General features: G+C 57.5%; 4 protein-coding genes across 11 annotated transcripts; 2 read left to right on the top strand and 2 right to left on the bottom strand.

Annotated features, from left to right (window-relative positions):
* The first annotated feature begins 324 nt into the window (after positions 1-324).
* Positions 325-2,346, top strand: B3GALT4 (beta-1,3-galactosyltransferase 4). 2 transcript variants are annotated; one of them, XM_070456631.1, is made up of 2 exons: positions 325-415; positions 889-2,346. In XM_070456631.1, the coding sequence occupies exon 2, from the start codon at positions 912-914 to the stop codon at positions 2,046-2,048; it is 1,137 nt and encodes a 378-aa protein (XP_070312732.1). In that variant the 5' UTR covers positions 325-415; positions 889-911; the 3' UTR covers positions 2,049-2,346. The 2 variants fall into 2 exon arrangements, with proteins under 2 accessions (XP_070312732.1, XP_020737552.1); XM_020881893.2 differs by lacking the exon at positions 325-415 and adding an exon at positions 654-758.
* A 253-nt stretch (positions 2,347-2,599) lies between these two features.
* WDR46 (WD repeat domain 46) lies at positions 2,600-12,005 on the bottom strand. Its single transcript, XM_020881904.2, has 15 exons — positions 11,855-12,005; positions 11,561-11,755; positions 11,371-11,451; positions 11,124-11,236; positions 10,912-10,999; positions 10,720-10,781; positions 10,378-10,482; positions 10,121-10,271; positions 9,873-10,008; positions 9,454-9,553; positions 3,672-3,985; positions 3,443-3,537; positions 3,210-3,305; positions 2,974-3,087; positions 2,600-2,876 (listed from the first exon to the last, which is right to left on the bottom strand). Exons 1-15 carry the CDS (start codon positions 11,921-11,923, stop codon positions 2,778-2,780), a joined length of 1,818 nt encoding a protein of 605 aa, XP_020737563.2. The 5' UTR covers positions 11,924-12,005; the 3' UTR covers positions 2,600-2,777.
* Positions 12,006-12,261: 256 nt separating this feature from the next.
* PFDN6 (prefoldin subunit 6) lies at positions 12,262-13,661 on the top strand. 3 transcript variants are annotated; one of them, XM_020881906.2, is made up of 5 exons: positions 12,262-12,359; positions 12,584-12,662; positions 12,904-12,974; positions 13,052-13,176; positions 13,419-13,661. In XM_020881906.2, exons 2-5 carry the CDS (start codon positions 12,599-12,601, stop codon positions 13,546-13,548), a joined length of 390 nt encoding a protein of 129 aa, XP_020737565.1. In that variant the 5' UTR covers positions 12,262-12,359; positions 12,584-12,598; the 3' UTR covers positions 13,549-13,661. The 3 variants fall into 3 exon arrangements, with proteins under 3 accessions (XP_020737565.1, XP_020737564.1, XP_070312733.1); XM_020881905.2 differs by having other exon boundaries at positions 12,320-12,428; XM_070456632.1 differs by having other exon boundaries at positions 12,334-12,662.
* Positions 13,662-14,175: 514 nt separating this feature from the next.
* Positions 14,176-22,020, bottom strand: RGL2 (ral guanine nucleotide dissociation stimulator like 2). Of its 5 annotated transcripts, none has more exons than XM_070456622.1 (18): positions 21,919-22,020; positions 21,069-21,268; positions 19,725-19,808; positions 19,289-19,467; positions 19,108-19,158; positions 18,721-19,018; positions 18,203-18,454; positions 18,017-18,120; positions 17,840-17,924; positions 17,693-17,761; positions 17,459-17,533; positions 16,892-16,924; positions 16,654-16,775; positions 16,463-16,558; positions 16,269-16,380; positions 15,872-16,162; positions 15,233-15,347; positions 14,176-15,111 (listed from the first exon to the last, which is right to left on the bottom strand). In XM_070456622.1, exons 2-18 carry the CDS (start codon positions 21,225-21,227, stop codon positions 14,903-14,905), a joined length of 2,334 nt encoding a protein of 777 aa, XP_070312723.1. In that variant the 5' UTR covers positions 21,228-21,268; positions 21,919-22,020; the 3' UTR covers positions 14,176-14,902. The 5 variants fall into 5 exon arrangements, with proteins under 5 accessions (XP_070312723.1, XP_020737560.2, XP_020737561.2 ...); XM_020881901.2 differs by lacking the exon at positions 21,919-22,020 and adding an exon at positions 21,453-21,572; XM_020881902.2 differs by lacking the exons at positions 21,069-21,268; positions 21,919-22,020 and adding an exon at positions 20,487-21,043.
* Between the last annotated feature and the right edge of the window lie 180 nt (positions 22,021-22,200).

Below are 22,200 nucleotides of genomic sequence, written 5' to 3'. Positions count from 1 at the left end.
TCAGCTGCCCAGACCTTGTCTTGGTCTTTTTGTTCCATTTGCTGTGCTCACCCATGGCTGCTCATTGCAGAGCAAGGCTCCGCGGCCGGTAGTGGTGCTCCCCAGGCTCAGTTGCCCTAGGGCATGCGGAGTTCTGGGACCTGGGGTGGGATCTGTGTCCCCTGCGTTGACCGATGATATATTCTAGGGAACTCCCAACACTCTTGGTCTTGATGAAAGCTTTACTGTTGCCTCCCCCCACTACCAGAAGCAACCTTTTTACCTATTGGTGCCCCTCTCCAGGTGGGTAGAGGGAGGAGCCACACATTCACCCTCGAGGGGGCGCCCTCGGACTTCCCAAGACCTGGCTCCCCTTGCTGGCTGGCGGGGTGTTGGGGATTGCGCAGGTAGCTGAGCCTAGCCAGGGGCCGGTTAGGTGAGTACCTGTGGGTCTTGACCGCCCTACGTCTCCGAAGGCTGTAGAGATGCTGGTGTTGGTGGCCCGGAAACGCGGAGCCCCGCCGCGCGGGGTGGGTGGGGGAGGCGCCGGCCGCACGGCGTCCGGCAGCTGTGGCCGCGGCCCGCGGGTCCAACCCCGCTTCCCGTTTAGGGCAAAGACCCCCTCGCGCCTCCCCCGCTCCCTCCGGTCAGTTGTTCCGCTGAGTGCGCAGCCGCGGAGCTTCCGGCGGGGGACGCGCACGCCACGCCCTCCGGCGGGGAGGGGCGGCGAGCGGAGACGGCCGGCCATGGAGCCGGGCCTCGGCGGCCGCGCCGACCAGGTAACGTCCCCGCGGGTCCCGCCGCGAAGGCAACTCAGGCCGCTGCCCCGTACCGGGCGTGGCCCGCTGGAGGCCGCTGTCTGAGAGCCGCGCTCCGCGCCCTCTAACCGCGCCCGGTCTCTCCCCCCAGGTGCCCTCTGGCCGCGCCGCACCATGCGCCCGGGGCTCTCCCGACGCCTGCTCCTGGCCGCCCTGCTGCTCCTGCTCGTCTGGACCCTCTTTGGGCCCTCAGGCCTCGGGGAGGAGCTGCTGAGCCTCTCCCTGGCCTCCTTGCTCCCGGGCCCGGCCTCGCCTGGGCCGCCTCTGGCCCTGCCCCGCCTCCTGATCCCCAACGAGGCGGCGTGCGGCGCGCCTGGCCCGCCTCCCTTCCTGCTGATCCTGGTGTGCACCGCCCCGGACAACCTGAACCAGAGAAACGCCATTCGGGCCTCCTGGGGCCGCCTGCGCGAGGCCCGCGGGCTCAGGGTGCAGACTGTTTTCCTGTTGGGAGAGCCCAGCTGGGGGTCGCGCGGGAGCGACCTGGTGTGGGAGTCGGCAGCCCACGGGGACATCATGCAGGCGGCCTTCCAGGACTCCTACCGCAACCTCACCCTCAAGACCCTCAGCGGGCTGAGCTGGGCAGACAGACACTGCCCCACGGCCCGCTACATCCTCAAGACCGACGATGATGTGTTCGTCAACGTCCCCGAACTGGTGTCGGAGCTGGTCAGGCGGGGAGGCCGCTGGGAGCAATGGGAGACGGGCGTGGGGCCCCCGAGAAAGGCGAAGCCTGGAGATGAGAAGTGGGACGGAAGCCCCACCTTGGGGAGCCAACCAGTGCCTCTCTTGTACTTGGGTCGCGTGCATTGGCGGGTGCACCCCTCTCGGTCACCGGGGGGCAAGCACCAGGTATCAGAGGAGCAGTGGCCTCCCTCCTGGGGCCCCTTTCCCCCCTACGCCTCAGGCACGGGCTATGTGCTATCAGCTTCCGCTGTGCAGCTCATCCTGAAGGTGGCCAGCAGGGCACCCCCTCTACCCCTGGAGGATGTCTTTGTGGGGTTAAGTGCCCGCCGAGGAGGCCTTGCCCCAACCCACTGTGTCAAGCTGGCTGGTGCCACCCACTACCCCCTGGATCGGTGCTGCTATGGGAAATTCCTGCTGACATCCCACAAGTTGGACCCCTGGGAGATGCAGGAAGCCTGGAAGCTAGTGGGTGGTTCTGATGGGGAAAGAACTGTACCCTTCTGCTCCTGGCTCCAAGGTGTCCTGGGCATCCTCCGATGCCGGTTAATAGCCTGGCTTCACAGCTGAGAGGGCTTGGGGGTCCAGGAGAGGGGTGTGGAGTGGAGCGTCCAGCCAGCACCCCGCCACCTTCTTTCTCCCAGGCCCAAAGCAGGAGCCCTAGTTGGCTGCAGCCGAGCAAGCTGCTCCACACAGGTGCTCGGGCTGTCACTGAAGAGCAAGGGACACAGGAGGGACCTAGGGGGCTGCCTGGCCTGCCAGCCCCAGAGATGGTTGTCAGGAAGAAACCCACAGCTGGCTGTTCTCTCCAGCCATGGCAGGGGAGGGGCACTGGCCCCTCAATAAACTTGTCTGTTTTCCTCTTTGAGTACAATGTGGTCCAGGACTCTCAGAACACAATCCTGGGAAACCCAGAGGCTACCAGAGTCTGCGGTTGGGGAAAGCCATCTCTGGGGACGGGAGAGAGTGAACACACCTCTCCCTGGAGGAAGGCCTTAGGGAGCCGGACAAGGCCACAGCAAGACGGGGGTGGGGCCAGAGGGGAGACACGCCCCGGCGTCTGAGAGCAGCCCCAGGCTGGACGTGGGCAGGGGGTAGGTTCCAGGGATGATGGAGACACGTTATCCAAAAGTCCACGTTCCTTTTTAATACCGACCACCCCCCACCCCCACCCCAGGAACCAGCTGTCCACCCCAGGAGGAAGGGGGCTCCCTGCTCCCTCCTCACTCCAGGGACGGGTCATTCCCCACAGGTGGGTGTGGGGAGAGAATGTTGCTCCCCGGCCCCTGGGAGCCTGACTCAGCGCACGAATCTGTCCAGGGCTGATGGCCGGGCCCCGGTGGGCTTGGCCTTCTCTTGCTTCTGCGGCTGCTGCTCCAAGCTCTGGCGGACTTTGTCCTGGGTGGGGAGAGACAGGTGAGAAGCGGCAGGCGGGCAGGGCCAGCAGGAGGGCGCTGCCCGCGGGACGCCCAGCCTGCCCCCCGCGCCCGCTCACCCTGTGCTCCTGGTCCATGACCTTCCTCTTCCTCTTCACCAGACTCGCGGTCGAGCTCCGGCCCTTCTGCTTCGGCTTTGGCTGGAAGGGAGCCGTGGCGTCGGGGTCGTAGCCCTGAGGGAGGGGACAGGAGTGAAACCTGCAGCCTCCAAGGCAGGGAGCTGTGCTTCTGCGGACGCGGTGGGGACGGGACACGCGGGTGAGGGGCGCCCGGGCCCTCGGGGCCCGCTCCGTACCAGCCGCTCTGCCCGTTCCTTCTTTGCCTGCTCCAAAGAGATGACATCGACCTCTGCCAGGGCTCGTGGATCCAGACAGATGAGCTCGGCGGGCACCTGGATGCGACACAGGACAGGGACGGGTGAGGAGCCACAGGGAGGTGACACCAAAGGACGGAAAGCGGAGGCGCTGCTGAAACCCACTCTTCCTAAGACCCCCGCCCCAGCCCGCGGGGGCGCAGGCGCGTCCTCACCTTCTCTAGCAGCGCCTTCACCTCCCACTCCTGCCGCTGCTTCCGGCTCCTGTATGGGTTACTCTCCAGGCCGTCGAAGTTGGGTTCGCCAGCCCCTGGAGGGAGAGGGGGAGCGTGGAACTATAAGAGGAACCTGCTCCAGGCTGACCAGCCCTGTGCCCTGCACTGTCTCAGGGTCCAGCCCACAAGAGCCTCCTCACCGCTTGGAGCCCCAGCCCTGCCTGCTCACCAGGGACCAGCATGCTGGTGATGCCCCCGCTGTGCCCCACCCCCAGCACATCCTCATAGGGGCAGAACTGGAGGCCGTTCACATGGCCCGAGAGCCGGTGAGTGAGGTAGGGCTGCTCCAGGGAAGGCGGGCTGGCCTTGCCCTGTCCTGCCCATATGTTGACCACGTCGCCCATTCCCGCTGCCAGCAGTCCCCGCTGGGAGAAGGCCAGGTGCCCCGCTCCCTGGGGCAGGGTCCGAGCGCTCAGAGGCTGGAACGTCCCTCGCAGGTCGAAGAGCTTCAGCTGGTGGTCCAGGCCAGAGGTGGCCATGTGCCTGGTTGGGAGAGCGGGGAGTTAATCACAGCATGAAGCATCAGGTCTGTTGGGGGAGAAGGCGACTGATAAGGATGGGACCACTACCACCACACCACACACTCCAGGCCCCTCTTTTCATTTCCCTTGTAGAGAGAGGAAACTGAAGCTCAAAAAAAGGATTGGGGTGAGTGGTGGAACTAGAATTCAAGTCAGAGCTGTGTCTTTATTGTCTTTTCTCACCACATGTGAATGAAAGGGAGGATGCATGCGATAGTCTACACGCAGAGGTGAGGTTGCACCGCAGACAGGCAGCCCAGCGGTCAGCAGAGGGCACGGCTGATGGCGGTGGTCAGGGAGGGCTTCGTGGGACTTGAGCCATTCTAGGTAATGCTCAAGAAAGCACAAGAGGATCGCTTCTCAGCCTTCTGTCTAAGATCAAGTGAGGACAGCACAAGAGGGCTTCTCTGGTGGCTCAGTGCTGGAGAATCTCCCTGCCGATGCAGGAGACAAGGGTTCAACCCCTGATCTGGGAAGACCCCACTTGCCACGGAGCAGCTGGGCCCGTGCGCCACAACTCCTGAGCCTGTGCTCTAGAACCTGGGAATTGAGCCCACATGCCCCAGTTACTGAGACCCTCGTGCCCTGAAGCCCACGGTCCACAAGGGAAACCACCAAATAAGAAGCCTGCTCCCTGCAACTAGAGAAAAGCCCAAGCAGCAGTGAAGACCCAGCACAGCCAGAGAGAAATAAAAATAGAAAGCACAAGGAGCAATTTGAAGATTGTAGCTGAAACTGAAAAGGTTTAAATGAGATTCACTTTAAAAAAGCACAAGAAACAGAGATGTACAGCAGGTTCAAATAAATGAACATCAGACTGTGGAGATAGGAAGATGGAAATGAGTTTGTTTTCCGGGCTGGTAGAATATGGCCAGGAGGGGACAAACTGCAGAGGCTCCTGAAGATGGGAGACTAGTAGTTCCCAAAGCGGCTCTCTGGCAGTTACAGGCCACAAGGTGGAGACTGCGTGGACCTGAGAAAACCTTAGGAAGCAAGGAAGTGATGCACTAGAGGGCCCCTTTTGCTAGAAGGAGGGAGGGCAAGGCTGGTGACCAGATCCTCTTGAGAAAGGGACTTGCCTGGTGGCCCAGTGGTTAAGAATCTGCTTTGTAATGCAGAGGACTCAGATTCGATCCTTGGTCTGGGAACTAAGATCCCACATGCCATGGAGCAACCAAGCCTGGTCAGCACAACTAGAAAGGTCCTATGTGATGCAACTAAGACCCGATACAGCCAAATTAAAAAAAAAAAACTGTCAAAAATCCTCTTAAGGATGTGTGTACCGCGTAAGACATTTACTTTCAGAGGCTGGAGTTTCTATGGATGTTCAAGTTGCTCAGAGATGCTGAAGGGCGGCCAGCCAGGTCAGGGCATGTCTGTTTGCCAGAAGCCGAAGACTCACATTTTAACGTTGACTGTGAGCCCAGGAAGAAGACTCTAAGGTGCTCCTCTAAGCAGAGACTTGGCCTGTGATGGGACTGATGCAAGGCCCAGCTGGATACCTGTCCTGACAAGACAGACAGGGCCCAGCTCCACCCGAGGGAGAGGTCATGAGCGCAAACCAGGACTTGCTGAGGGCTCCTGGGACACAGGTCACGGCCTTCACTGAGCCAACAACCCAGGGCACCCGCTGGCTCCTGCCCCCGCACACCCACCTCTGGGAGCCTCTGTGCAGACGCCCACCAGGGAACCAGATGGGCATCCAGACCATGCCACCATGCTACTGAACTTGCAGGAAACAGATGAACTCTGAGAATCCAGTCCAATCCTAATGCAAGCTTCCAGGAAGCCTGCTGAGGACGACGGCCTGTGGCATCTCTGGAGCCCCTGTGGCCAGTCCGAGGCATCCGTGAGGAGGACCAGAGCTACACGGGGGTGGGCCTAAAGTCACGGACCAGAGCTGTTTGGCATTGGGCTGTTAGCCAAACCTCTGTGAACAACTGACAGAGCCTTGAGCAGAAGCAGCTGACCCAGGCAGCGCAGGGAAGCCAAGTCCAGCTCGGGTCCAGGGGCCCACAAGGCGGCAGGCCCTGAAACAGGCCCCCCACTCTCCCAGAGCCAGCCTGGCACAGACCTGGAGTAAAGGGGCAGAGCCAAACCACGGATCCACAAAGACACAGCTAGGGGGTCCCAGGGGCCTGAGCAGCCAGCGGGCTTTCCTTAGTTGACAGCCACTGGGCCCCCGCATCCTGATTTCCTGAGCAGTGGTATACGAGGAAGAAAGCCACGTGGGAAAAAGTATTCTGACAGCAGCACCCAGGACACACTCAAAAGAAGGAAGAACCAGAGGCTGGGACTGTGAGATGGCAAGAATGGCAAGCAGCAGACCCTGGAGGGGAAAGCAGCCAGGGCTTCACGGGTCGTGAGCAGGAATGGGGTGACGCAGCCAAAGCCACCAGCAGGGCCTCGGCTCCCAAGGAGCACTCAGCCAACCGTGACTCTGCCTCTGCCATGACCGATGGCTGAAGATCACGAAGCTATGGGGGCAGCTAGTGTCCAAGAAGTCGTGTTCTGGGTGAGGGCAATGTGGCAGAAAGGGAGCAGGCCAGGAGGAGCCGTGGGAGGGGGTGAAGCATCCAGGGATGGACGCGGTAAAGGTGGGATGATGGGAGACAACTGAGTAGAACCTGAATGTTTCACCCAGCCCGTCAACTCATCACCTGTTTTTGTAAATAAAGTGTAACTGGAACACCCCGCCAGGGCAGATTCATCCTTATACCCCCAGAACCCAGCCTACAGCTGGCACCCAGCGAATGCCGATGGATGAAAGAATTTTAGAAAAACACGTGGGAACTTGTGGGAAAGATAGTCTGCGAGATCCAGACATATATACAATACAAACCAGACAAAACGGCTGTGGAAACGCAAACAGTCTCTCAGGAAGGGTGGAAATTCCAAGCGGACCGGCCAGCCCAAAGCCCCCACAGCACCAGCCAGACCTAAAGAGAACAGTCGTCTCTGATGATGATGAGGACACAGCGCTCCCCACCTACCAGGCACTGTGTGCGCCTCTGAAGACCTTAACTGGAGTTCACGTCTCCTAACTGAAGGCCAGTTTTGGCGAACTAAGGCCCACGAGTCAACAAAACCAGCCCACCACTTTCTGTAGAGCCTACAAGCTCTACAGAATGGTTTTCACATTTTTAAGTGGTTGGGAAAAAAATCAGAAGAAATATATTTCAAGACGTGAAAATTATTTGAAAACTCCAGTGTCAGTGTTGATAAATAAAGTCGTACTGGGACACAGCAATAGAGAGTTCCAGAAAAACATCTATTTCTGCTTTACTGGCTATGCCAAAGCCTTCGACTATGTGGACCACAACAAACTCTGGAAAATTCTTAAATAGATGGGAATACCAGATCACCTTACCTACCTCTTGGGAAATCTGTATGCAGGTCAGGAAGTAACAGTTAGAACTGGACATGGAACAACAGGAGTACATCAAGGCTGTATATTGTCACCCTGCTTATTTAACTTATATGCAGAGTACATCATGAGAAACGCTGGGCTGAATGAAGCACAAGCTGGAATCAAGATTGCCGGGAGAAATATCAATAACCTCAGATATGCAGATGACACTACCCTTATGGCAGAAAGTGAAGAACTAAAGAGCCTCTTGGTGAAAGTGAGAGGAGAGTGGAAAAAGTTGGCTTAAAACTCAACATTCAGAAAACTAAGATCACGGCATCTGGTCCCATCACTTCATGGCAAATAGATGGGGAAACAGTGAGAGACTATTTTTCTGGGCTCCCAAATGACTGCAAATGGTGACTGCAGCCATGAAATTAAAAGACACTTGCTCCTTGGAAGAAAAGTTATGACCAACCTAGACAGCATATTAAAAAGCAGAGACATTACTTTGCCAACAAAGGTCCATCTAGTCAAGGCTATGGTTTTTCCAGTGGTCATATATGGATGTGAGAGTTGGGCTATAAAGAAAGCTGAGTGCTGAAGAATTGATGCTTTTGAACTCTGACGTTGGAGAAAACCCTTGAGAGTCCCTTGGACTGCAAGGAGATTAAACCAGTGCATCCTAAAGGAAATCAGTCCTGAGTATTCATTGGAAGGACTGATGCTGAAGTTGAAATGCCAATACTTTGGCCACCTGCTGTGAAGAACTGACTCATTGGAAAAGACTGATGCTGAGAAAGATTGAAGGCAGAAGGAGAAGGGGATGACAGAGAATGAGATGGTTGGATGGCATCACTGACTCAATGGACATGAGTTTGAGTAAACTCTGGGAGTTGGTGATGGACAGGGAGGCCTGGCATGCTGCAGTCCATGGGGTCACAAAGAGTTGGACACGACTGAGTGACTGAACTGAACTGGGACACAGCTACATTCATTTGGTTACTTATTCTGTGGCTGCTTTTTGTGCTAAGGTAGCATAGTATTGTGGTCAAGCAGATACCACATCTTATCTCTTCACACTGCTGCCCAGCACACTATAATCTAAGTAACACACATATCACTTCAAAGCATTTCCAGCACCATCCATCTTATCATCTGTGTGAAAAGATGTTTGTAAAGATAAAATACTCAAAAGTGAAAGCATTAGTCACTCAGTTGTGTCTGACTCTTTGTGACCCCATGGACTGCAGCCCATCGGGCTCCTCTGTCCATGGAATTCGCCAGGCGAGAATACTAGAGTGGATACCCATAGTGTTCTCCAAGCAATCTTCCTGACCAAGGGATCAAACCCGGGTCTCCTGCATTGCAGGCAGATTCTTTACCGTCACAGCCACCAGGGAAGCCCAGAATACCCAAAACCTCTTCACAAATCGGCAACTGTAGATAAACATCTGCAGCTGAGTTTGATGATTTGGAACACTAACTTTGAACCTCAACTAAACTAAGTGCTATGCTCAAAAACAGGAATTCAGGGAGTTCCCTGGGAGTCCAGTGGTGAGGACTCTACAATTCCAATGCAAGGGGCGGGGGTTCCATCCCTGGTTGGAAAACTGAAGATCCGGCATGCCACATGGCATGGCAGAGAAACAAACAAAAACAGGAATCCAATTCTTTCCAAGAGTAGACCTATATTACACAAATATTGCATTCAATTGTTTTTCTCATTTCATCAATAATTTGCCATCCATTGTTTCTTGTTATTTAAGAAACTACATAAAACACTCAATTGTGCTCCATTACCAACAAAGCCTAAAATATTTACTATCAGGCTCCTTACAGAAAAAGTCTTCTGGCCCTTGAGCAAGATACTCATATCCCCAGTCTCAGGGTGAAAGCCATGTACCCCAAGGTCATGTAACATGCCTGCCAACATGGTTGGTCAGGGGGAACACCAGGATTTAAACCCAAGCAGCTTGGGTGCAGAGTCTGTGCTCCCAAAGGCACACTGCCTTCGAGGACTTTCTCTCCAGCTGAGACACCCCCCACCCCAGCACCTCCGGCCCAAACAATTGACTTACGTGCCTGTAGGATCTACTGCCACAGCCCGGACCCCACCTCGGTGACAGAGAATCTTTGCCAGTGGCTCCTTCATGGCTGGGCTCCATAAAGACACAGTCCCTGCACATCAGAGGAGAAGAGCAGAAGTTACTAATAGGGCGCTGAGGCGACTAAACCTGCAAAAGAGGGGGATTCAGGGCCAAGAGGTAATACAAGAGGGGAGCAGAGGGGCAACCCGAAGGGACCCGTTGAGTACAAATATAGACGAAAAGCTGGGGCATTCCCTGGTGGTCCAGAGAGTAGGACTCAGAGCTTTCACTGCTATGGGCCAAGGTTCAATCCCCGGTCAAGGAACCAAGATCGTACAAGCCACGTGGCATGGCCAAAAAAAGAAAAGCAAGACAGGATGGTGAGGGTTAAAGTTCTGCCAGGGACCAACCATTACTGTGTCCGAGATGGATGACGGCGTTGTAAGGGTTCTGAGTCATGACGCTGAGCCGTCCAGCCCGAGCATTCAGAGCTGCCACGATCTTTCCCACGGACACGTCCAGGTAGGTCAGAAAGCCTGTCTCTGACTGTAGGAGAGAGAGAGGGAAGGAGGCCGGATTGCCCTCTGTCCTGCCCCTACGGGGACCCCAGGGTCTTCTCAGGGCTGCCATCCCGTCCCTGAACTCTGCAGTCACTCACAGCTGTGGCCAGGAGGAAGTGGAAAGGCAGGAACTCAAGTCGGGTGACTCGGTCACAGCGGCGGACGCAATGGAGCTCGATGCCCTGGTTGTCGTAAATGTGAAGCCAGCGGTTCTGGGCAACGGCGAGCAGTGCCTCAGAATGCAGAAACCTGAGAGGGGCGGAGGAGCGGTGCAGTGTGAAAGGGAGTCACCGGCTGTCATTCCATCAGTGATGGGCTGTCTCATCCCCACCAGCCGCTGACCAAGGCCACTGACCAGACGTCCCGCACTGCCTCCATGACGTTGATCTCACACATGAGCTTCTTTGTTACCCAGTCGAGGGCAGCCACATGACCCCGGCGTCCTCCAAAAGCCAGGTGTCTGTTGAAGGTGGAGGTCAGGCAGGGTATCAGTACAAGGTGTGTGTGTAGGGTGGACACCCAGACTCAAGGGTCTGTCCCACGCCAGCTCCTCTTCTCCAGGTGACAGGAGAGATGTTTCCATACACACTTATCACACATGCAAGCAAATAACAAGACCCTCCCCACATCAACAACCCAGATGTACACTGCTATGGCTGAGATGAGTTAGGCTAAAGTCACTGGAATTCAACCTTACCTCCCAGTGCTAGAGTAATTTAGCCTGTAGGGTCCAAACTGCCTCAAGTTCAAGTCAAAATGCTGGAAAAAGGAATAGTGAAAAAAAAGAAAAAAGAGAGTTGGTTCCTTTCAGGAATTTTCTAGTCCCCACTCCTGTCTTACTCTGCACCATCAGTCAACCCACTGGCTCCTTTTCCATTCTCAGGCTCACTTTGGCTGCACTTGCAATGTCCACAGCCTCCACTATATCAGCCTGGCGAATCTTTGCTGTGTCTTCCCCATCCTCTCCTTCCAGAAACCTGCAAGGGAGGGTGATAGTTGCGTTAAAGCTTCCTAATAAGAAGTGGGTGTCCAGGCATCGCAATCAGAAACGAGAGCCCCATAAAGCATGGGTTGCGGAGGCCCACATTAGGGTCCACTCACCCAGGTTCTTCAGCAAGCAGAAGCTCAGATCGAGCAGCTCTGACACTTGTTTCCTCTTCTTGTGCTTCAGCCGCCACAAGTCGGCTTCGGGTCTTGGTCTTCGGATGTGGTACCTACAACATTGGTGGTGCGGATGGAGTGGGAGACGGACCAAGGGATGTGGGGGTCACAGGAGAGCCCCGCCTCCATTCAACTCACCCAGAAACTCCCTCCTGCAACCGCTCCCCACTCTCCGACTAGTCCTCACCTCCTTGGATTTGTCAATGCGACAGTACTTCTGAACCACCTCCACACTGACCGGGGCGGGGCCTGCAAATGGGTCCTGGGCCTGTGGCAGGGAGGAGGCAATTAAGAAACAGGCTCGAGCTGACCCCAACCCCCCGACCCTCAAAGCACAAGGTAACTTGCCTCGGCCCCCCGGGAGGTCCCAGGCTCACCCCAGATAAGCTCCGCTGAGGCCCCGGACTCTTCAGTTCTCGGGGCTTCTTGGAGATCCGAAACTTCTTTGAGGTGTCATTTTTCTTTGGCTTCTGGGGGCGGAGCTCTCGATTCCTCTTTCGTTTACGAGGGGGACCTGGAGAAGCTCCGGCAGCTGTCCCAGTGGTCTCTTGCTCCCAGTATCGCCGCGGTTTCTACCAGCAGAGCAGGATCCCTCGTATTCCGCTGCCCTTCGCCCCGCCCCTCCAGCCCCGCAACTAAAAACTTCCCTTCCACCCCAAGGAGGTCCCTACCTTCTTCTTGGCCTGCAGTCTGTCCTTCTTGGGTGGGACATTACTGCCCGGCTTGGGGACTGTCTCCATCCAGCCCACTCGAACCACGATCCACGTGCAAACTCCTCTCCACAGTCCCACAGTCGGATGGAAAACTCCCGGAAGTCCTCCGGGCCTCATCGAATCAGCGCCGTTCCAGGTCTGAATCCTCCTAGGCGCCATCTTTAATAAGGGCGCGCTCTCCACTGAGGGGCGGGGCCAAGGCCCCCAGAGCGGCTACTTATGTCCAAGTGATGAAAGACTGGCAGTCCGAGGCCAAGACCCAGGCAACCGTGCAGATTCTTTTCCCATCTCGGTTCCTCCATCTTGCCTTAAATCCTTCCGAGTCTGGTCTTTTTAACAGAACGCCATTCATTGACCATGTTAGAACTACATTTCCCGGCATGCGTCGGCTGACAGGTTCCGGCGCCGTCTTTCCCCAGCATTCTCTATTTACTTCCGGGTTCACCAATACTGAAGAGAGAACGTGAGTCAAGGAGCGGTTTGGCTGAGGGGTTAGGGGTTTCGTCTCTCCTGCCACTCCCTGAGGCCGGCGGTGAGTCGATATCCCGGACCAGGAGAGACTGCAGTGGGTGCCCCGAGGGGCTGCCTCAAGAGGGCTGTCACCTCCGCAGGCCAGAAAGGTTACCTTTCTGAGCCCGGGTACCTTCCAGAGCGTGAGACCCAGCGGCCCTCTCCCGCTACCCGCAGGCTTTCGTCCCCGCCATGGCTGAGCTAATCCAGAAGAAGCTGCAGGGAGAAGTGGAGAAATATCAACAGCTGCAGAAGGGTAAGAGAGCGGGGTAGGGGTGACCTCGCGGCAGTTCCCTCAGAACCCGTCTATACCCAAATTAATGTATTCTGTCCCACCCCTGACCCCAGCCTGCGGCTGCTTCCCCTTCTCTGTATTCTCCCCATTCCCTGTCCCGCCTGCCCACCCTTGTCTGCTTCCTCAGCTCCACCTTCTCACCAGGACTGTGGTGGTCGGGTGGCACATGAGATGTCTCTAAACAAATCTTTCCATTCGCCAGACTTGAGTAAATCCATGTCAGGGAGGCAGAAACTAGAGGCACAACTAACAGAGAATAATATTGTGAAGGAGGTGAGACTTGGGATTTGTGGGGCGAGGAGGGACCTGTCCTGGTAGTGATTCTGATCATGTTTTTCCCACTCCATCAGGAACTGGCCCTGCTGGATGGGTCCAACGTGGTGTTTAAACTTCTGGGGCCGGTGCTGGTCAAACAGGAGCTGGGGGAAGCTCGGGCCACAGTGGGGAAAAGGCTGGACTACATCACAGCTGAGATGTGAGTCTTCCTTCCGCCCCACTGTGATGTACCTGATCCGTTGGGATAAAGGTGTTGAGAAACCTTTGTGGAGTCATTCTCCAGAGTAGCCCCCTTTGAGCAGGTCTTTCAGCTCCTTCCTGTGTATCCCCTCTTCTTCATACTCCCCTTAGAGCTCAAGTTTCTCAGCAGTCCTTGTCTTAAGCACCCTCAAGAGTAAGTCTCACTAATTTTTCCTTATTTGCTTTCTTGCCTTTCCTCAGTAAGCGATATGAATCCCAGCTCCGGGACCTAGAGCGGCAGTCAGAACAGCAGAGGGAGACCCTTGCTCAGCTGCAGCAGGAGTTTCAGCGGGCGCAGGCGGCAAAGGCAGGGGCTCCTGGGAAGGCCTGACCCTGTCCTGGGGGGTAGGGGAGGGGAAGGAATGAGGCAGCTCTAGGGTCTATACTGTAGTTAATAAAATGTGAAAAGATGTGGCGTGTTCTGACCAGCCACTTCTGTTGTAATTGTCTCCATCCTTTCCTCTGGTCCCTTCCCCCTTCCTCGTGTATCGCCTGCATTACTCTCTCAGATCCAAATACGTGCACTGGGATTTCTGTGTGGCAGAGTAACCCTTCTTTGAAACTAAAATCCTAAATGTCTCAAACCTAATTCTGGCCTGTAAATGCAAGGCTAAACTGTCTCTTGATTGGAAACAACCAAGGGCATTGACAGCGAAACAGTTTGGGGGAAAATTAAGTTTAATTGAAAAACTCACAATTCTCTAACCTGCAACCCCAGAATGGAACATGGTAATCCTCTTTTGCTATCATTTCTTGTCATCCTCAAAATAGCCCTGGCATCTTAGTTCTTTTTAGGCTCTTTCTTCCTAGACTTTGTTTAAATGTAGCTTAAATTGATTTCAGATCCCAGCATATAATGCACTGTGATATTCTAAGACCTCCAAGTTTGTACATTGTCCACGAAGTGGTTCTTCCATTTCTTTGTCCTAAAATTGTCTTACGAATTCAGAGCCAAGGGTGTTTTTCATACTGATCACTTTAATTGGGTACTTGACTTGGGCGTTTAACAACTGAGAACAATGTAAGAGCCAGTAAACGGACCAGGGGTGGAGAAGTTGCTGGGGAGGAATAAACCATTCTGAGGAAACCATTGCCACCAAGCCCTTGCATCCAGCTTTTCACCAACAGATAAGGTTGGGCCCCTCTTTTTCCACGGGGTCCACCTTCAGCCAGCTCCCCACCCCCACTCCCAGCAGCTAGTTTGTACAGACTGTGAGGACAGGAGCAGAGTTCAGGTAGTGTTTTGGTTTATTAGTGTTGTCACAGTGACAGGAACCTCCAGAGAAGGAAGAGGAGGCTCCTGCAAGAACTTTCTCTTGCCATTCCCTTCCCCTGGGACTCAGAGCCTCTAGGCTTTTCCTCTCCTCCTCCTTCCAGGCCTTTCCTTGGCCCTTGGCATGCTAGGATGTGGCCAGGAATCAAAACCAGATCTTTTCCCCAGTACTAGCTGTGTGCTGCATTCACGGCAGGTGAGAAGCTATACACAGGTATCCAGCTCAGGCACCAAGATCACCAGTTTCACAGGGCTGAGTCGGCTGTCTGCTGAACCAGTGGTGCTTCACTGCCCCAGGGTGGTTGGCCACCCTTCCAGATATTTTCCCTCTGTGGCAACTGCCACCATTCAGGATGGCTCCCCACATTTGGAACGGCCACCATGAATTCTATGAACCACCAAGGCTTCCTCCTCAGAACAGTGCCCGGGCAATCTTCCTCCCTGTGGCCTTGATCCTGGGAAAGGAACCCCCTCCTCCCTCGCTCGGGGGAGTTCCCGAAGCAGAAGGGCCACTGGCGAGGCCCACTGGAGCACTGGAGGGCCGCCGCCGCCGCAGGAGGAAATCATGTGAGGCTCCGTCCATGGCGTAGAAGACGTTGGCCGAGGCGGGGATGGTCAGCTCTGAAGGTTCAGAGAGAGGTGTCAAGTGCAGTCATTCCTGCACGACCCCCTGGGTGTGGCAGCACTGCCACCAGTGGGTAACCCTCTCCTCCCGAGTCTGTTTTCCCTCCCAGCCCCTGACCTCGCTCCCCTGGGAGCAGCTGCACTAGCTCGTACTCCGAAGCTACCGCAGAATCACGATTGTTTTTCTTAAGGACACGACTGATGACACTTGGAGCCTTGTCCTGACTTGTCACCTGGCAGGACAGCAGACCACAAGAGCAATTACTTGCAGTGATGACCTTGGCCTTGCATCCTTCCAGCCCCAGCCAGTGATCCCACCAGAGAAGGCTGCTGCTGCTGCTAGTCGCCAAGTCGTGTCCGACTCTGCGACCCCGTGGATTGTGGCCCGCCAGGCTCTGTCCATGGGATTCTCCAGGCAACAATACTGGAGTAGGTTGCCATGTCCTTCTCCACAGAGAAGGCTGCCCTTGTCCAAACTTTTGAGTTATCAGGGAAACCCAACATGGTGGCTGCCTGGACCCCATGGGCCAGCCCACATGGTTGCCAGGCTGTTCCCTCTGGAGAAACCACTGTTGGTTCTGAAAATCTCAGAGGACAGCCAAAGTTCAAAGTGCAGCAGCCAATACAAAATAACCTTCAAAATAAAACACAGCTGCTAAAACCAAAGGTCAATTAAAACTAAAATCATCCTCCCATTTGGCTGTTGACACCTAAGACATCATCTCCACCCCCACCTCCCGACCCACAGCTCCCTCACCAAGATGCTCTTATAGACACTGCCGTCTTCCCCCAGCTCCATCTGGACTCGGATGATTCGGCAATCAGAGGCCCCTGGCCCAGGCGCCCCTCCCCCACAGCCAGGTCCCCTGGAGGCCCCTTCTGCACCCCCACTGAGCGGGGAACCACAGGAGGCTGAGCGGCGGTGACCTCGAGAAGGCCTCGGGGAGGAAGTTGGGGGAGAGAGGTGGCTGGGGTCAGCTGGACTCTGCAGGGCTGGGGTGCTTTCCAGGGCGGAGTCCAGAGATGAGACAGACGGCCACTTCATGTGCTGGGGACCAACAACACGGAACTGGCATGAAGGCAGGAAAGCCAAGGGAGAAAGAGTCACAAAGTCAGGGTCTGTGTAGAGATCAGAGGTCAGGAGTGGAGCTCACCTGGGCCAGCCGGGTCAGCAGTGGGGCGGGGGTTCCAGGCACCTCCTCTGCCCCCACACTGGGCCGGTCCCAAGAGACAAGCGGGGTGGGACCCCCAACAGAACCCAGCACCCTGGAGTGGCAGGAGATTGGGAGGGTCAGAGGAAGAAGGACAAGTCCCCAAGAGACTCCCCTCCAACCACTGACTGCCTCACTCTGTCCACTGTGAGATGACCAGTGTCGGCCGAAGCACCCGCGGGGCAGGCGGGTCACCGCTACCAGGCGTCTCCACCTCACAGGACACGCGATGGCTGGGGAAGGGGCAATGGGCAGAAGTCAGGACGGGACACACCGACCCCCACATTCAGCCTGTGCCCTGGAGTCCCAGCCGCACCCAGCCAGTCACCTCTGTGCCTCTGTCAGTGGCCGGAGCCCCTGTAGCCACCGCTGGATATCGGGGTCAGGTCGGAGGTCATAGCCACGACATTCGTTCTGGAGCCGCTGCAGCTCAGACAGGACAGCAAACTCCTACGAAGGAGCCCACAGACTGCATTAGGCCCGATCCAGGGAGCCCTGACTGCCCTCCTCTCCCCTTCCTGGGACGGGCTACAGGGGGCTGGCATCTGGCCAAGCACTCTCCTCACCTTCCTCCGCTTGTCAAAATTGATGTATCCATTCTGCAAGGGAAAGGGAGTGGGGTGAAGGTCCCGACCCTGCCACAGAGAGCATATCCCCTCCCCACACACACGCATCACTGGCCTCTGTGACTCCTCTGGCCCCCTGCTCTTCCCCCTCTCATCCATCACACCCTCAGCCCACTATCTCACCCTTTACATTGAACATCACGGGTAGAAATTGCGGCCAATTTACAGAGAAGAAAATTAGAGATCAGAAAAGGAACGTGCCCAAGGTCCCAGCTTTGGTTTATTTATCAAACTCTGTGTACATATGCTTACACCTCAGGCATCCTCTGAGCGCTCGCCAAACACTAATTCATTTAACCCTCATAATAAAGGGTTGATGTAGATACTGTCACTAATTTCCCACTTACAGATCACTGAGGCACAAGAAGGTTAAGCAGATTTGCCAAAGTAACAGAGTCCTGGCCCTCACTGCTTCTGCCTTGCAGCCCCCTCTGGACACTGGCCTGTCTGACCCTGAGTTCTCCATTCCATCACCATAATGCACACACACAAACACGCACTACTGACCTCCAGCTCATCCTTAGAGGCCGCGTCCAGCATTACGAGGTCTTTTAAGAAGGTGCCCAGGTATGGGACCACACCCTGAAATCAGATCAGAGTCAGTTACCCCTGCCACTAATCCCAGGGCTCCCCCTCGCTCTTGCACTTTCCTACCCCACTGCCCCAGAACAAGTTTAATTCTCCTCCCCCTGCTGTGCCCCCTTCCCAACCCTAGCGCTTCCACCCCCACTGGCCACTCACCCCACCCCGGGAGGCAGACCTCGGGGACTTCTTGGAATTTGGCTCCAGAGAGGGCTGCAGCTTCACCTCCTGATGGTGACAGGACACGGTGACATGGGGGGTTGCGGGGGGCGGGGATGGTGGGAATGCCAGGGAATGGGGCCTCACCTGCAGCAGGAGCTCCCGGCTCTGGGAATAGTTATCCTCCTCAGAGAAAATCTGGCAAAGGCTGGAGAAGACTCTGAGGCTGTCCCTGGGGGGTGGGGGACAGCAGCCTTGAGGAGGGGCCTAGCTCAGCTGCCCCCTCCCAGCCCTGACTCCCCTCCAGGGCCCCATCCTCCCCACCTGGTTGCTTCCCCCCAGGCTGCCCGAAGCCTGTGGATGGGGCTGGATTGCAGGGCTGATACCACAGCATACATTGAAGAGAAATTTCGGAGCAGACGGCACTCCTGTGGGGTCACAGACAGAGATCACAGCTATGGGACCTCTTTCCACATCTTGATCCCTAACAGGGTCAAGCCTCTCTCTTACTTCTGCCACTCGGATCCACTTCTCCAAGAGCCGGGCCCTCTGGGGAGGACGAAGTGGCCGTACGGTCACCTCTCCAAGCCCTTCTCCGGTTGAGGTAGCCCCCAGGACAGAGCTGACCACTGCCCCTGCCACCTTGTTGAACTGTGTGACAGTCGCCCGGACAGATGGGCAGAGGTGAGAATGTCCTGGCCGGTCTCTGTGACCCCACAGGCCCCCCAGGCACTGAGAGGGGACCAGATTGAGAAACAGCTCCTGCAGGGCAGAGGTAAGAGGTTAAAGTTCATAGTCAAGTGAAGTCAGCCTTCCAATGTCAGGTGAGGATCTCAGGTGGCCAAGGAACCAGAGGGGCATGGGGTTTGAAGGGCAACAATCAAGGGGACCCGGGGGAAGGTCAAAACTGGGTGGACAGCGGAGGCTGGGAGCTGGACTAGGAAGGACTGGAAGCCAGGTAAGGATGTGGAGTTAGGGACAAGTTAGTAGGGGAGCAGGGGTCATGGGGTCAGAGGTCAGGGTCTCACCGCATCTAGCAGGGTCAGCTGTTCGGCCAAGTGGTCAGCGAGGTACACCAGGACATCCGTGGGGTCAGCAGGGGGATCGCCGGGGAGGGCCAGGGGCTTAGGAAGTTCGGGGGTCTGGGGGTCCACCCGGGACCGGAGGTTGCGGATGAGGTCAGCGCCGCCCCCCCCAACACCCTCCCTTGCTGCATACCCTGTCCGAAGAAAGAAGCTCTCAAGCCGGTCAAGCTGACCCTTGACCTCAGAGCCAAAATCCTCAGGGTGAGAGGCCAACCAGGTTGACAGTACAGAGATGGCTACCCTGGGAGAAGAGGAATTCACTGGAAATTAGATGTCAGGCTGCTGCTTGGCCGGAGAAAACTGTAAGGTCAAGAATCAGGGGTCACTTACCCTTTTGTCCTCTCTAGCTCATCAGCGGGATGAGATTCAAGAGCTTCCAGCCTGGGGAAGGGAAGAGATTCTATGTGTCCATGTTTTCCAAAACCCTAGCGGTTTTGAGTATTTGGGTGGGATGGTCTGGCTTTAGAAAGTCAAGACATGTCAATGACCCTTGGTCCCTTATTAGCCTGACCTGTCAGCCATAAGACCTAGCAGGGCAGGCGTGGAGGTGAAGGCCCGGTGAGTGGCCAGGAAGGCTGCTGTGAAGGTCATGTCAGCCCCTGATGTACAGGCATCCAGCAGGTGTCTGACCAGGGCCTCCAGGGTGCCAGCTCGGAGTTTCCGGGAGGAACGCGGAGGAGGCCTTGGGGCCTGGGGGAGACAGAGCGCCAGCCACTGACCCTTTTTTCAACTCTCCCCCACTAGATCTCTGGGAGAAACCCCAGACCTAGGAGATGATTCAGCCTCATTGCATGAGGATTCAGAGAGGGTAAACAACTCGAACTAAATCACACAGCTGAGTCCAGTCTTCAAACCTCCAACCTAGTATTCTGGCCAGAAAGTAAGCGGGAGGCAGGGGAACTGGAAGGTGGTAGGTCAAAGGTGAGACGTCAAAGTTATAATCTCACCAAGGGATCAAGAGGCTGATACTGGCGACTTGTGACTGTAAAGGTAGCACCATCCTCCTCCTCCTCCCAGACAGACACGGGGGCCTGGAGGAGCAAGGAAGGGGAGGTCAGATGGTTCCACACCATGCCCCACTGCCCAACCCTCACCCCCCAGGCCCTGCTCCTCCCTCTGTACCCCTCACCTGTTGCGGAGGGGGACAGTACCAGCGAGTACGAGGGGTGGGGGGGGCTGGTGACCCCAGGTCTTCCCCACTGGGGCCCAGACAGCCCCCCCCAAGCCGCCTCAGGGCCCGGTGGAGTCTAAGGGGTTGCAGTGGGGAGTTGGAGGGAATGCAGGAACCCTGAGCCTGGTGACCGCTGCAGCCCCTTCCCCCCAGAGCTGAACCCCTGAACAGCCAAGAATCAAGGTGCAAAGGTAGGAGGAGGGGGAAGCAAGAGAGGCAGAAAGTCTGAGGCACAGACCTTGAGAAGCTGAAACCTCAGTCACGGGCACAATCGCATGCTCCGCCCTCCCCCGCAGGAACTAGCCAAGCCCAAAGAGTAAGTCCCCTTAGCCCCCTTTCCCCGGGTCCCTCCTCAGCTCTGGAGACCCCCCCCCCAGGGCGGCGGCACCGATCCCAATACAGGAAGGAGAAGGGGAAGTGGGGATGGTGTGTGTGTGTTGGAGTTGGGGGTGGTTTAGACTCACAGAGTCATGTGACCCGGCCGCTCCCCAAACCGATCCCGAAAAACCAGCCCTGCTAGTCACCCGTCAGTCCTCACCCAGACTCTGGACAGGAGCGTCCAAAGCCTCGGGGCCCCAAATCCAACTTTCGGCCCCTCCTGAGGCCCGAATCCTACTCCTGCCACCGCCATTAGCCCCGGAGAGAAGCAGGTGACCACTAACCACTCGGCCCGGGGCGGCCCTCGACGGTCCGAGCGCCTCGGCTCCCGCCTCCGCCCAGTCCCCGGCGGCGGAGGGGGGAGGGGTCACGAAATCGAAGGGTTCCCTCCCCAATCCCGGAGTCGGAGGAGCGGGTTACTGTGGAAACAAACCCCTCCCCGCCAAACAGACACCCGGAGGGAGACAGGGACCTAGACTCCACGCCCGGAGGGACGGGCCACTCGGCTCGGGCGGAGAGGGCCAGGGACCCGCAGGGCAGCCAGCCACACGCGCCGGGCGGGAACGGCGCAGGCTCCTGAGTCCCTGTGCCGCACAGAACCTCGGAAACGCCGGGGCTCCCCGCGGGGGGACGCGGGCAGACTCCGGCGAGAGGCGCGGCAGGGGCTGAGGCAGGAAGAAACGGAGGGACACAGACGCGCAGGGGGGAAGAGTCTCCGGGACACACGCCGCCCGCGCCTCACCTCGTCGTCGTCGTCGTCGTCCTCCTCCTCCTGCCCCCCGCCCCCGCCCCGGCCACCGAGGCCCCCACCTTCTTCGGGGTCTCGACTCCGGAAGCTGCTCAGCACGACTCCCCCGGGGGGGCTCGTGTCCCACAGCAGCCGCAGGGGCCGCGGGAGCATGGCCGGCTGAAGGAGTCAGCGAGGTCGGGCCATGGGGGCGTCTGAGGAGAGACAGGAGCGGGGAGGGGAGTCAGGGGGCGCGGGGCCCCAGAAGGTGGGCTCCAGGTAGCCGCCGGGGAGCCCCGCGGGGAGCAACGCTGCAGGGGCACAAGGGGCCTGGCGTTGTGTGGACCGGAGGTGAACAGCACGGGCTCGAGCGGGGTTACGGGGGGCTCTGGCTCTGACCTGCTCAGGACGGGTGGGGGCAGCGCGGCTCCCGAATCGCCGTTCCCGTCGGTCTCCGGCCCCGGATCACGTCCCCGGACCGAGCCCGTCCCTGGCTTTTCCGCACCCCCTTGTACGCCGCCCCCCCCCCACGCCCCGCCAGACTCCCGGGCCCTCCCGCCCTTTCCGCTCCCCCCCGACGTCCGCCCGCCCCGAGAGCAGGAGCCAAAAAGGGAAGGAAGTGAGGACAGGAGCCAGGGCCGCGGACTTAAGAGGAGCGCCGGACGCTCGGGGGCCGGGACCCAGGAGCCCGGGTCTCCAGCCCGACTGTCCTCGGGGAGCCTGGAGCCCACGTTGCCCTGCGCTGAGTGGGGACAGGGATTCCCGTTTCCAGCCCCCGGGGAAGGGCGAGAGCCGAATCTGACATTCCCCTCCTCGCACACCGCGAGGCTAAAACTCCCGCGGGGAGCGTGTCGGGGGGACGGACCCAGTTTCTCCAGGACGCCAAGTCTCCACTCCGCCCCCACCCACGCGTGTAGAGGGCCAAAATCCGTTCCGGGTTTTCCGGGGAGCCCGGGGCTCCCGCCTGCTCGGGAGGGGGCGGGGCAGGAAGCCGCCACTTCCGCTCCCAGAGCAGGAGCCGGGGGTTGTTTCCGGCGCCGAGGCCAGCCTCTCCGCTGCCTTAGTAACCCGCGAGTGCCCGCGGCCTGAGGGCACGCTGTCGGCCGTGGGTGGCGCCCGGCTTCAATCCCTTCCAAAGGAGCATCGG

The sequence above is a fragment of the Odocoileus virginianus genome, chromosome 27, assembly GCF_023699985.2.
Source record: "Odocoileus virginianus isolate 20LAN1187 ecotype Illinois chromosome 27, Ovbor_1.2, whole genome shotgun sequence".
Taxonomy (NCBI): domain Eukaryota; kingdom Metazoa; phylum Chordata; class Mammalia; order Artiodactyla; family Cervidae; genus Odocoileus; species Odocoileus virginianus.
The sequence above is the reverse complement of the archived record's forward strand: the minus strand, read 5'-3'. Positions and strand labels throughout refer to the sequence as shown.